This window comes from Tachyglossus aculeatus, chromosome 4, assembly GCF_015852505.1.
Source record: "Tachyglossus aculeatus isolate mTacAcu1 chromosome 4, mTacAcu1.pri, whole genome shotgun sequence".
In the NCBI taxonomy this organism is placed as follows: Eukaryota; Metazoa; Chordata; class Mammalia; order Monotremata; family Tachyglossidae; genus Tachyglossus; species Tachyglossus aculeatus.
The window spans coordinates 2,424,908-2,438,505 of record NC_052069.1 but is presented as its reverse complement, the minus strand read 5'-3'; the positions used below and the strand labels follow the sequence as shown (position 1 = coordinate 2,438,505).

At 45.3% G+C, this 13,598-nt stretch overlaps 1 protein-coding gene across 1 annotated transcript in view; it reads right to left on the bottom strand.

The window, feature by feature from the left end:
• The window catches only part of HTT (huntingtin), a 378,122-nt gene that overhangs the window by 273,846 nt on the left and 90,678 nt on the right, over positions 1–13,598 (bottom strand). Inside the window, exons 11-13 of the mRNA XM_038744544.1 lie at positions 12,067–12,147; positions 7,881–8,158; positions 211–334 (exon numbers count right to left, since the gene is read on the bottom strand). Coding sequence (XP_038600472.1) covers positions 211–334; positions 7,881–8,158; positions 12,067–12,147 — 483 coding nt within the window. The remainder of the gene's footprint in view (positions 1–210; positions 335–7,880; positions 8,159–12,066; positions 12,148–13,598) is intronic.

Genomic DNA, 13,598 nt, shown 5'->3' with positions numbered 1-13,598 from the left:
TCCCACCCGCTTAATACGGTGCTCTGCACACAGTAAGCGCTCCATAAATACGACTGAATGAATGAATATGTTGCCAACTTGTACTCCCCACGCGCTTCGTCCAGTGCTCTGCACACAGCAGGCGCTCAATAAATACGATCAAATGGATGAACGGTGGGCCGAAGGGAATGGAAAAGCTCTGTGCGGGCGGGCGGGCTCCGAGCCACCTACCGAGGGAGGAGGTCCCGAAGGGCTCTGCGGCTCCATCGGGGTCCACGGGGCCGGACTCCGTGTCCTCGTCCGGCAGCTGGCCCATCTGCATTCCGGAAAACTGGCTCTCCGCGCCGTCTAATACCTAGGCGACCCGACACGGGGGACATTAACCACCGGGATCCTTCCTCCTTTCCACCCAGGGTCCCCAACAAACGATCCACGGCATTACGCCCCACTGTTGGGTAGGGACCGTCTCTATATGTTGCCGACTTCTACTTCCCAAGCGCTTAGTACAGTGCTCTGCACACAGTAAGCGCTCAGTAAATACGACTGATCGATTGATTACGGATTGGGACTGTCCCCCCACCCGGTAAAGCCAAATGATAATAATAATAATAATAATGACGACATTTATTAAGCGCTTACGAAGTGCAAAGCGCTGTTCTAAGCGCTGGGGAGGTTACAAGGTGATCAGGTTGTCCCCGGGGGGGGGGGCTCACAGTCTTCATCCCCATTTGGCAGATGAGGGATCTGAGGCACAGAGAAGTAATAATAACAATAATGGGATTTATTAAGCACTTACTCTGTGCAAAGCGCTGTTCTAAGTGCTGGGGAGGTTACAAGGTGATCAGGTTGTCCCCCCGGGGGGGCTCACAGTCTTCATCCCCATTTTACAGATGAGGGATCTGAGGCACAGAGAAGTAATAATAATAATAATGGGATTTATTAAGCACTTACTCTGTGCAAAGCGCTGTTCTAAGCGCTGGGGAGGTTACAAGGTGATCAGATTGTCCCACGGGGGGCTCACAGTCTTAATACCCATTTTAGTCTCTTTTGCAGGCTCCTCCTCCCCCTCCCATCCTCTTACTGTGGGGGTTCCCCAAGGTTCAGTGCTTGGTCCCCTTCTGTTCTCAATCTACACTCACTCCCTTGGTGACCTCATTCGCTCCCACGGCTTCAACTATCACCTCTACGCTGATGACACCCAGATCTCCATCTCTGCCCCTGCTCTCTCCCCCTCCCTCCAGGCTCGCATCTCCTCCTGCCTTCAGGACATCTCCATCTGGATGTCCGCCCGCCACCTAAAGCTCAACATGTCGAAGACTGAGCTCCTTGTCTTCCCTCCCAAACCTTGTCCTCTCCCTGACTTTCCCATCTCTGTTGACGGCACTACCATCCTTCCCGTCTCACAAGCCCGCAACCTTGGTGTCATCCTCGACTCCGCTCTCTCATTCACCCCTCACATCCAAGCCGTCACCAAAACCTGCCGGTCTCAGCTCCGCAACATTGCCAAGATCCGCCCTTTCCTCTCCATCCGAACCGCTACCCTGCTAATTCAAGCTCTCATCCTATCCCGTCTGGACTACCGCATCAGCCTTCTCTCTGATCTCCCATCCTCGTGTCTCTCTCCACTTCAATCCATACTTCATGCTGCTGCCCGGATTGTCTTTGTCCAGAAACGCTCTGGACATATCACTCCCCTCCTCAAAAACCTCCAATGGCTACCGATCAATCTGCGCATCAGGCAGAAACTCCTCACCCTGGGCTTCCAGGCTGTCCATCCATCCATCCATCCCCTGGCCCCCTCCTCCCTCCCCTCCCTTCTGTCCTTCTCCATCCCAGCGCGCACCCTCCGCTCCTCCACCACTAATCTCCTCACTGTACCTCGCTCTCGCCTGTCCCGCCATCGACCCCCGGCCCCTGTCCTCCCCCGGGCCCGGAATGCCCCCAATCCCTCTGCCCCTCCGCCAAGCTCGCTCTCTTCCTCCCTTCAAGGCCCTGCTGAGAGCTCACCTCCTCCAGGAGGCCTTCCCAGACTGAGCCCCTTCTTTCCTCTCCCCCTCGTCCCCCTCTCCATCCTCCCGTCTTACCTCCTTCCCTTCCCCACAGCACCTGTATATATGTATATATGGTTGTACATATTTATTACTCTGTTCATCTATTTATTTATTTATTTTACTTGTACATTTCTATCCTACTTATTTTATTTTGTTGGTATGTTTGGTTCTGTTCTCTGTCTCCCCCTTTTAGACTGTGAGCCCACTGTTGGGTAGGGACTGTCTCTATGTGATGCCAATTTGTGCTTCCCAAGCGCTTAGTACAGTGCTCTGCACATAGTAAGCGCTCAATAAATACGATTGATTGATTGATTGATTGATTGATTTTACAGATGAGGGAACTGAGGCCCAGAGAAGGTTAAGTGACTTGCCCAAAGTCACCCAGCTGACAGTTGGCAGAGCCGGCATTTGAATCCATTACCTCTGACTCCAAATAATAACAACAATAATAATAATAATAATGGCATGTATTAAGCGCTTACTATGTGCAAAGCACTGTTCTAAGTGCTGGGGAGGTTACAAGGTGATCAGGTTGTCCCACGTGGGGCAGGGGGGAGGACTCTCAGTCTTAATCCCCATTTTACAGATGAGGGAACTGAGTCACAGAGAAGTTAAGTAATAATAATGATAATGGCATTTGTTAAGTGCTTACTATGTGCAAAGCTCTGTTCTAAGCGCTGGGGAGGTTACAAGGTGATCAGGTTGTCCCCGGGGGGGGCTCACAGTTTTAATCCCCATTTTACAGATCGATCAATCAATCAATCATCAATCATATTTATTAAGCGCTTACTGTGTGCAGAGCACTGTACTAAGTACAGATGAGGGAACTGAGGCCCAGAGAAGTGAAGTGACTTGCCCAAAGACATACAGCTGACAGTTGGCAGAGCCGGGATTTGAACCCATGACCTCTGACTCCAAATAATAATAATAATAATGATAATGGTGGCATTTACTAAATGCTTACAATGTGCAAATCACTGTTCTAAGCGCTGGGGAGGGTACAAGGTGATCAGGTTGTCCCACGGGGGGCTCACAGTCTTAATACCCATTTTACAGATGAGGGAACTGAGGCCCAGAGAAGGTTAAGTGACTTGCCCAAAGTCATACAGCTGACAGTTGGCAGAGCCAGGATTTGAATCCATTACCTCTGACTCCAAATAATAATAATAATAATAATAATAATAATAATAATAATAATAATAATAATAATGGCATTTATTAAGAGCTTACTATGTGCAAAGCACTGTTCTAAGCGCTGGGGAGGTTACAAGGTGATCAGGTTGTCCCACGTGGGGCTCACAGTCTTCATCCCCATTTTACAGATGAGGTAACTGAGGCGCAGAGAAGTGAAGTGACTTGCCCAAAGTCACCCAGCTGACAAGTGGCGGAGCCGGGATTTGAACCCCTGACCTCTGACTCCAAACCCCGGGCTCTTTCCACTGAGTCACGGAATCCATTGTTGGGTAAGGACCGTCTCTATCTGTTGCTGAATTGTACTTTCCAAGCGCTTAGTACAGTGCTGTGCACACAGTAAGTGCTCAACAAATACGACTGAATGAATATCTGTAATTTATCTATTTCTATGGATGTCTGTCTACCGCTCTGGATCAGCGTGGCTCAGTGGAAAGAGCCCGGGCTTTGGAGTCAGAGGTTACGGGTTCGAATCCCAGCTCCACCACAAGTCTGCTGTGTGACCTTGGGCAAGTCGGGCTTTGGAGTCAGAGGTCATGGGTTCAAACCCCGGCTCTGCCAATTGTCAGCTGGGTGACTTTGGGCAAGTCACTTCACTTCTCTGGGCCTCAGTTCCCTCATCTGGAAAATGGGGATTAAGACTGTGAGCCCCCCGTGGGACAGCCTGATCACCTTGTAACCTCCCCAGCGCTTCGAATGGTGCTTTGAACATAGTAAGCGCTTAACAAATACCAACATTATTATTCTCTGAGCCTCAGTTACCTCATCTGTAAAAACGGGGATTAAGACTGTGAGCCCCACGTGGGACAACTTGATCACACTGTATCCCCCCCAGTGCTTAGAACAGTGCTTGGCACATAGTAAGTGCTTAACAAATGCTATTATTATTATTATTATTATTATTATTATTATTATTATTGTTATTATTATTATTATTATTATTATAAGCTCCTTGTGGGCTGGGAATGTGTCTACCAACTGCTCCAGTCCAGGGAAGCAGCGTGGCTTGGTGGAAAGAGCCCGGGATGAGGAGTGCTATTTATTATTATTATTATTATTATTATTATTATTATTATTATTATTATTATTATTGTTATTGTTATTATTATTATAAGCTCCTTGTGGGCTGGGAATGTGTCTACCAACTGCTCCAGTCCAGGGAAGCAGCATGGCTTGGTGGAAAGAGCCCGGGATGAGGAGTGCTATTATTATTATTATTATTATTATTATTGTTATTGTTATTATTATTATTGTTATTATTATTATAAGCTCCTTGTGGGCTGGGAATGTGTCTACCAACTGCTCCAGTCCAGGGAAGCAGCGTGGCTTGGTGGAAAGAGCCCGGGATGAGGAGTCACAGGTCGTGGGTTCTAATCCGGGGGTCTACCACCTGTCAGCTGTGTGACTTTGGGCAAGTCGCCTCACTTCTCTGGGCCTCAGTTCCCTCATCTGGAAAATGGGGATGAAGCCTGTGAGCCCCCCGTGGGACAACCTGATCACCTTGTAACCGCCCCAGCGCTTGGAACAGTGCTTGGCACACAGTAAGCGCTTCACAAATACCATCACCATCATAGTCATCATGTGGGACACCTGATTTACCTTCTTTAGAACGGGGCTTGGAACACAATTAAGGCTCAACTTTACTGGAAGAAGCAGCGTGGCTCGGTGGAAAGAGCCCGGGCTTTGGAGTCGGAGGTCATGGGTTCGAATCCCGGCTGCACCACATGTCTGCTGTGTGACCTTGGGCAAGTCACTTCCCTTCTCAGAGCCTCAGTTACCTCCTCTGTAAAATGGGGATTAAGACTGTGAGACCCCCTGTGGGGCAACCTGATCACCTTGTAACATCCCCAGAGCTTAGAACAGTGCTTTGCTTATAGTAAGTGCTTAATAAATGCCATTATTATTATTATTTTCACTTCACTTCTCTGGGCCTCAGTTCCCTCATCTGTAAAATGGGGATTAAGACTGTGAGCCCCCCTGTGGGGAAACCTGATCACCTTGTAACCTCCCCAGCGCTTAGAACAGTGCTTTGCTTATCGTAAGCGCTTAATAAATGTCATTATTATTATTTTTTTTTACGTAACTTCTCTGGGCCTCAGTTCCTTCATCTGTAAAATGGGGATTAAGACTGTGAGCCCCACGTGGGACAACTTGATCACCCTGTATCCCTCCCAGCGCTTAGAACAGTGCTTTGCCTATACATAGTAAGCGCTTAACAAATGCCATCATTATTATTATTAACAAATACCATCATTATTATTATTCTTCTCCCAAGCACTCGGTACAGAGTAAACGCTTGGTGAAGACGACCTCATCTGTAAAATGGGGATTAAGACTGTGAGCCCCACGTGGGACAATCTGATCAACTTGTATCCCCCCCCCAGCGCTTAGAACAGTGCTTTGCACATAGTAAGCACTTAACAAATGCCATCATTATTATTATTTTGATTAACAAATACCATCATTATTATTATTATTCTCCCAAGCACTCGGTACAGAGTAAATGCTCAGTGAAGACGACCTCATCTGTAAAATGGGGATTAAGACTCTGAACCCCACGTGGGACAACTTGATCACCTTGTATTCCTCCCAGTGCTTAGAACAGTGCTGGCACATAGTGAGCGCTTAACAAATGCCATCATTATTATTATTATTATTATTATTTTTATTAAAAAATACCATCATTATTATTATTCTTCTCCCAAGCACTTGGTACAGAGAAAACGCTCAGTGAAGACAACCTCATCTGTAAAATGAGGATTAAGACTGTGAGCCCCATGTGGGACAACTTGATCACCTTGTATCCCCCCCAGCGCTTAGAACGGTGCTCTGCACATAGTAAGCGCTTAACAAATGCCATTATTATTATTCATTCATTCAATCGTATTTATTGAGCGCTTACTGTGTGCAGAGCACTGTACAGAGAATAGTGCTTTGCACATAGTAAGCGCTTAACAAATGCCATTATTATTATTATTATTATATTTAAAAAAGGAATCATATGGACAGCTGTTCCTGTGGAAGCAGCGTGGCTCGGTGGAAAGAGCCCGGGTTTTGGAGTCAGAGGTCGTGGGTTCAAATCCCGGCTCCGCCGACTGTCAGTCGTGTGACTTTGGGCAAGTCACTTCACTTCTCTGGGCCCCAGTTCCCTCATCTGGAAAATGGGGATGAAGCCTGTAAGCCCCCCGTGGGACAACCTGATCACCTTGTACCTCCCCAGCGCTTCAAACAGTGCTTTGCACAGAGTAAGCGCTTAATAGATTCTTTTAGACTGTGAGCCCACTGTTGGGTAGGGACTGTCTCTATATGTTGCGCTTAGTACAGTGCTCTGCACATAGTAAGCGCTCAATAAATACGATTGATGATGATGATATGTTGCCCATTTGTACTTCCCAAGCGCTTCGAACAGTGCTCTGCACATAGTAAACGCTCAATAAATACGATTGATGATGATGATATGTTGCCCATTTGTACTTCCCAAGCGCTTCGTACAGTGCTCTGCACATAGTAAGCGCTCAATAAATACAATGAGGATAGATGCCATCATTATGTACTGAATAAATCAAAAAAAGCATAGACTTAAGATTGATTGACTGATTGATCACAGTCTTTTAGACTGTGAGCCCACTGTTGGGTAGGGACTGTCTCTATGTGTTGCCAATTTGTACTTCCCAAGCGCTTAGTACAGTGCTCTGCACATCAATCAATCAATCAATCAATCGTATTTATTGAGCGCTTACTATGTGCAGAGCACTGGACTAAGCGCTTGGGAAGTACAAATTGGCATCACATAGAGACAGTCCCTACCCAACAGTGGGCTCACAGTCTAAAAGGGGGAGACAGAGAACAGAACCAAACATACCAACAAAATAAAATAAGTAGGACAGAAATGTACAAGTAAAATAAATAAATAAATAAATAGAGTAATAAATCTGTACAATCAATCAATCAATCAATCGTATTTATTGAGCGCTTACTATGTGCAGAGCACTGGACTAAGCGCTTGGGAAGTACAAATTGGCATCACATAGAGACAGTCCCTACCCAACAGTGGGCTCACAGTCTAAAAGGGGGGAGACAGAGAACAGAACCAAACATACCAACAAAATAAAATAAGTAGGACAGAAATGTACAAGTAAAATAAATAAATAAATAAACAGAGTAATAAATCTGTACAATCAATCAATCAATCAATCGTATTTATTGAGCGCTTACTATGTGCAGAGCACTGTACTAAGCGCTTGGGAAGTACAAATTGGCATCACATAGAGACAGTCCCTACCCAACAGTGGGCTCACAGTCTAAAAGGGGGAGACAGAGAACAGAACCAAACATACCAACAAAATAAAATAAGTAGGATAGAAATGTACAAGTAAAATAAATAAATAAATAGAGTAATAAATCTGTACAACCATATCTACATATATACAGGTGCTGTGGGGAAGGGAAGGAGGTAAGACGGGGGGATGGAGAGGGGGACGAGGGAGAGAGGAAAGAAGGGGCTCAGTCTGGGTCTCAGTCTGGGTCTGGGTCTCAGTCTGCTCTGCACATAGTAAGCGCTCAATAAATACGATTGATTGATTGATTGATTGATTGATTGATTGGGAAAGCGGACAAAGAAGGGGCCACGGTCCGAGAGGCCGGGGCCGGGGCGCTTACCATTTCCGAGCTGTCCGACGGGGTGACGGCCGAATCGGGCCCCTCGGTGGTGGTCTGGGAGCTGTCGCTGAGGGGCGAGGAGGCCTGGGTCCCATCGTGGAGGTCGGCGGCGGGGTCCGACGGGACGGCGCTGACCGGGCTGGAGCTCAGCGTGTCGTCCTCGTCCCCCTCGGGGGCCGCGCCGCCGGCCGACTCCGGCTGCAGGGTGTGCTGCGAGCGGGGCTGCTCCGTGATGATGTCCTGCCCCGCGGGCCCCGCCGCCTCGCTCTTCATCGAGGCTGGAAGCGGGCAATCAATCAAGCAATCAATCAGTCAATCGCATTTCTTGAGTGTGCAGAGCACCGGACTAAGCGCTTGGGAAGTCCGAGCGGGCGACATATGGAGACGGTCCCTACCCGACAGCAGGCTCACAGGCTAGAAGGGGGAGACGGAGAACAAAACCAAACGTACTAACAAAATAAATAGAATAGATACGCACAAGTAAAATAAATAGAGTAATAAATCTGTACAAACATATATCCATATATACAGCTGCTGTGGGGAAGGGAAGGAGGTAAGATGGGGGGGATGGAGAGGGCAAGAGCCCAGAGGCGGGGGAGCGGCTCTCCTCCTTTTTCCTCTCCTCCTCCCCATCCCCGCCGCCCTCCCTCCTTCCCCTCCCCACAGTCCCTGTATAGATGTTTGGACAGACTTATTACTCTATTTATTTTACTCGTACATATTTCCTATTCTATCGATTTTCTCAATGATGTGCATTTAGCTTTAATTCTATTTGTTCTTATGACTTGACACCTGTCCGCATGTTTTGCTTTGTCGTCTGTCTCCCCCTTCTAGACTGTGAGCCCGCTGTTGGGGAGGGACCGTCCCTATATGTCGCCGACCTGTACTTCCCAAGAGCTTAGTACAGTGTTCTGCACACAGTAAGTGCTTAATAAATATGATTGAATGAATAAAACGGGGCATCTGGTGGCAACTTTCCTGAGCATCTCGACCACGGTCGCCTAGGGGGACGCTGCCCATGATGACCAGCTACGTGATCTGAAGGGCCCAGACTGAGCTCCCTCCTTCCTCTCCCCCTCCTCCCCGCCTTACCTCCTTCCCCTCCCCACAGCACCTGGATATATGTATATATGTTGGTACAGATTTATTACTCTATTATTTATTTATTTATTTATTACGCTATTTATTATTTATTACTCTATTTATTTATTACTCTATTTATTTATTTATCTATTTATTTATTTATTTACTTATTTGCCATCCCCCATCTTACCTCCTTCTCTTCCCCACAGCACCTGGATATATGTATATATGTTTGTACAGATTTATTACTCTATTTATTTATTTATTTATTTTACTTGTACATATCTATTCTATTTATTTTATTTCGTTAGTATGTTTGGTTTTGTTCTCTGTCTCCCCCTTTTAGACTGTGAGCCCACTGTTGGGTAGGGACCATCTCTATATGTTGCCAACTTGGACTTCCCAAGCGCTTAGTACAATGCTCTGCACACTGTAAGCGCTCAATAAATGCGATTGATGATGATGATGATGATTTATTTTTATTACTTTATTTATTTATTATTCTATTTATTATTTATTACTCTATTTATTACTCTATTTATTTATTTATTTATCATTTATTTATTTGCCATCCCCCCATCTTACCTCCTTCTCTTCCCCACAGCACCTGTATATATGGATATATGTTTGTACATATTTATTACTCTATTCATTTATTCATTTATTTTACTTGTACATATCTATTCTACTTATTTTATTTTGTTAGTATGTTTGGTTTTGTTCTCTGTCTCCCCCTTTTAGACTGTGAGCCCACTGTTGGGTAGGGACTGTCTCTATGTGTTGCCAACTTGTACTTCCCAAGCGCTCAGTACAGTGCTTTGCGCACAGTAAGCGCTCAATCAATACGATTGATTGATTGATTTTACTTGTACATGTTTATTCTATTTATTTTATTTTGTTAATATGTTTTGTTTTGTTCTCTTTCTCCCCCTTCTAGACTGTGAGCCCACTGTTGGGTAGGGACCATCTCTGTATGTTGCCGACTTGTACTTCCCAAGAGCTTAGTACAGTGCTCTGCACACAGTAAGCGCTCAATAAATACGATTGAATGAATGAATGAAAAGGGCCGGGGGGGGGGGGATGGAGGGGGCCTGAGAAGTCGAGGGGCGCGTTCCGTTCATACCCACCCGCAACCCGTTACGCTGAGAGGCCGCATGGCCTGGCGACCAGAGCACACGCCTGGGGAGTACCAGGGAGCTGGGCTCTGCCACTTGCCAGCTGTGTGACCTTGGGCAAGTCGCTTCGCTTCTCTGGGCCTCAGTTACCTCATCTGGAAAATGGGGATGGAGACTAGGAGCCCCACGTGGGACAGGGACAGCGCCCAAACAGTGTGGCTCAGTGGGAAGAGCCCGGGCTTGGGAGCCAGAGGTCATGGGTTCTAATCCCAGTGCCGCCACGTCTGCTGTGTGACCTTGGGCAAGTCATTTCACTTCTCTGAGCCTCAGTTACCTCATCTGTTAAATGGGGATTAAGACCGTGAGCCTCACGTGGGACAACCTGATCACTTTGTATCCCCCCCCAGCACTTAGAACAGTGCTTTGCACATAGTAAGCGCTTAACAAATGCCAGCATTGTTATTATTATTCTAGACCGTAAGCCCATTGTTGGGTAGGGACTGTCATTCATTCATTCATTCAATCGCATTTATTGAGCGCTTACAGTGTGCAGAGCACTGTACTAAGCGCTTGGGAAGTACAAGTTGGCAACATATAGTGACGGTCCCTATCTGTCGCCGAAATGCACTTTCCAAGAGCTTTGTACGGTGGTCTGCACACAGTATGCACTCAATAAATACGACTGAATGACTGAATGAATGAATGAATGCATTTACCCCAGCGTTAAGAACAGTGCTTGGCACACAGCTGGCGTTTAAACAATACCATAATTATTTTTATCATAATACCCCTCCCGGCCGAACAACCTCAGGGTGTGAACTCCTGGGGACAGTATCCAATCTGATTGCCCTTTATCTACATTTGGCATATAGTAAGAATTTAATTAATACCTGGATTCACATCTATCTGTCATTTATTTTAATGTCTGCCTCCCCCTCTAGACTGAAAGCTTTGTGTGGCACGGATCGCTTCTACCTAATCTTTTGTACAGTACAAGCACTTATAACAGTGCTTCGCGCACAATAAGAATTTAATTAATACCGGGACCCATATCTATGTCATTTATTTTAATGTCTGCCTCCCCCTCTACACTGTAAGCTTTCTGTGGCACGGATCGCTTCTCCCTAATCTTTTGTACAGTACAAGCACTTATTACAGTGCTTTGCACACAATAAGAATTTAATTAATACCGGGATCCACATCTATCTGTCATTTATTTGAATGTCTGCCTCCCCCTCTAGACTGTACGCTTTTTGTGGCACGGATCGCTTCTACCTAATCTTTTGTACAGTACAAGCACTTACTACAGTGCTTTGCACACAATAAGCGCTCAATAAATACCAGGGTTGGGAGATGAGTTCCCTTTCTACCGGGAGCTTACAGTCTAGAGGGGAGACAGACATTAATATACAAAAGCAGCGTGGCTCAGTGGAAAGAGCCCGGGCTTTGGAGTCCCAGGTCGTGGGTTCAAATCCCGGCTCCGCCAACTGTCAGCTGTGTGACTTTGGGCAAGTCACTTCACTTCTCTGGGCCTCAGCTACCTCATCTGTAAAACGGGGATGAAGACTGTGAGCCCCCCGTGGGACAACCCGATCTCCTTGTAACCTCCCCGGCGCTTAGAACAGTGCTTGGCACATAGTAAGCGCTTAATAGACTGTGAGCCCACTCTTGGATAGGGACTGTCTCTATATGTTGCCAACTTGTACTTCCCAAGCACTTAGTACAGTGCTCTGCACACCGTAAGCGCTCAATAAATACGATTGATTGATAAATAAATGCCATTGTTATTATAATATACATCGGGAAATCCTTCCGTTCTATAGCAGAAGTTTTCCTTTACTGCGGGATACTGTGAGGACGTCAATCCGGAGCACATAGAATCCGTCTCCTTTTGATTCTGAATTCCTCAAAGGCAAGGAACCTGTCTCCTCCTTCCTTCGGCGTGGATGAGGCAAAATGAAAATCAAGTGGACTGCGCTACGGCTTACCTGTAAAAGCCGCGCTGCTGATTTCTGACCTGGATTCGGAGTCATCCTCCAAACTTTCCTCTTCTCCTAAGAGCACTTTACCTGACGAACGGGGCGACAATGATTTTCTTTTTAGGTTTGCTTTTAAAAATAGAACCACCTTCTTGAAACCAAACAACTGCACAGTCTAAATCCTAAATATGTTTCATCCCTAGGGAGCTGAGTTAAACCAGTACCGATCAACTGTATCCGGTATCCACGTCATCTATACACACAGAATTAAACTGCTCAGCCAAGTAGAGCGATTTGAAGATTATTACCAACAACTTTTCAAAAAATCTTCCTGGTATTTTACCAATGATTCCCTAATGTTCAATTTGAGATTCCCTGAGTTAAACCAGTATCGATCAAGTGTATCTAGTATCCATGCCAACTATATATACAGAATTAAACTGCTCAGCCAAGTAGAGCGATTTGAAGATATTATTCTGATTATTACCATCAACTTTTCAAAAAATCTTCCTGGTATTTTACCAATGATTCCCGAATGTTCAAATTGAGATTCCCTGAGTTAAACCAGTATCAATCAAGTGTATCTAGTATCCGTGCCAACTATACACACAGAATTTAACTGCTCAGCCAAGTAGAGCGATTTGAAGATATTATTCCGATTATAACCATCAACTTTTCAAAAAACCTTTCTGGTATTTTACCAATGATTCCCTAATGTTCAATTTGAGATTCCCTGAGTTAAGCCCGTATCGATCAAGTGTATCTAGTATCCACGTCCTCTATACACACAGAATTAAACTGCTCAGCCAAGTAGAGCGATTTGAAGATATTACTCCGAGTATTACCATCAACTTTTCAAAAAATCTTCCTGGTATTTTACCAATGATTCCCGAATGTTCAAATTGAGATTTCCTGAGTTAAACCAGTATCTATCAAGTGTATCTAGTACCCATGCCAACTATACACACAGAATTTAACTGCTCAGCCAACTAGAGCGATTTGAAGATATTATTCAAATCATTAACATCAACTTTTCAAAAAAACCTTTCTGGTATTTTACCAATGATTCCCGAATGTTCAAATTGAGATTCCCTGAGTTAAACCTGTATCGATCAAGTGCATCTAGTATCCATGCCAACTAGACACACAGGATTAAACTGCTCAGCCAACTAGAGCGATTTGAAGATATTATTCAAATCATTAACATCAACTTCTCAAAAAATCTTCCTGGTATTTTACCAATGATTCCCGAATGTTCAAATTGTGATTCCCTGAGTTAAACCAGTATTGATCGAGTGTATCCAGTATCCACATCATCTATACACACAGAATTACACTGCTCAGCCAACTAGAGCGATTTGAAGATATTATTTCGATTATTACCATCAACTTTTCAAAAAATCTTCCTGGTATTTTACCAATCATCATCATCATCATCATCAATTGTATTTATTGAGCGCTTACTGAGTGCAGAGCACTATACTAAGCGTTTGGGAAGTACAAGTTGGCAACATATAGAGACAGTCCCTACCCAACAGTGG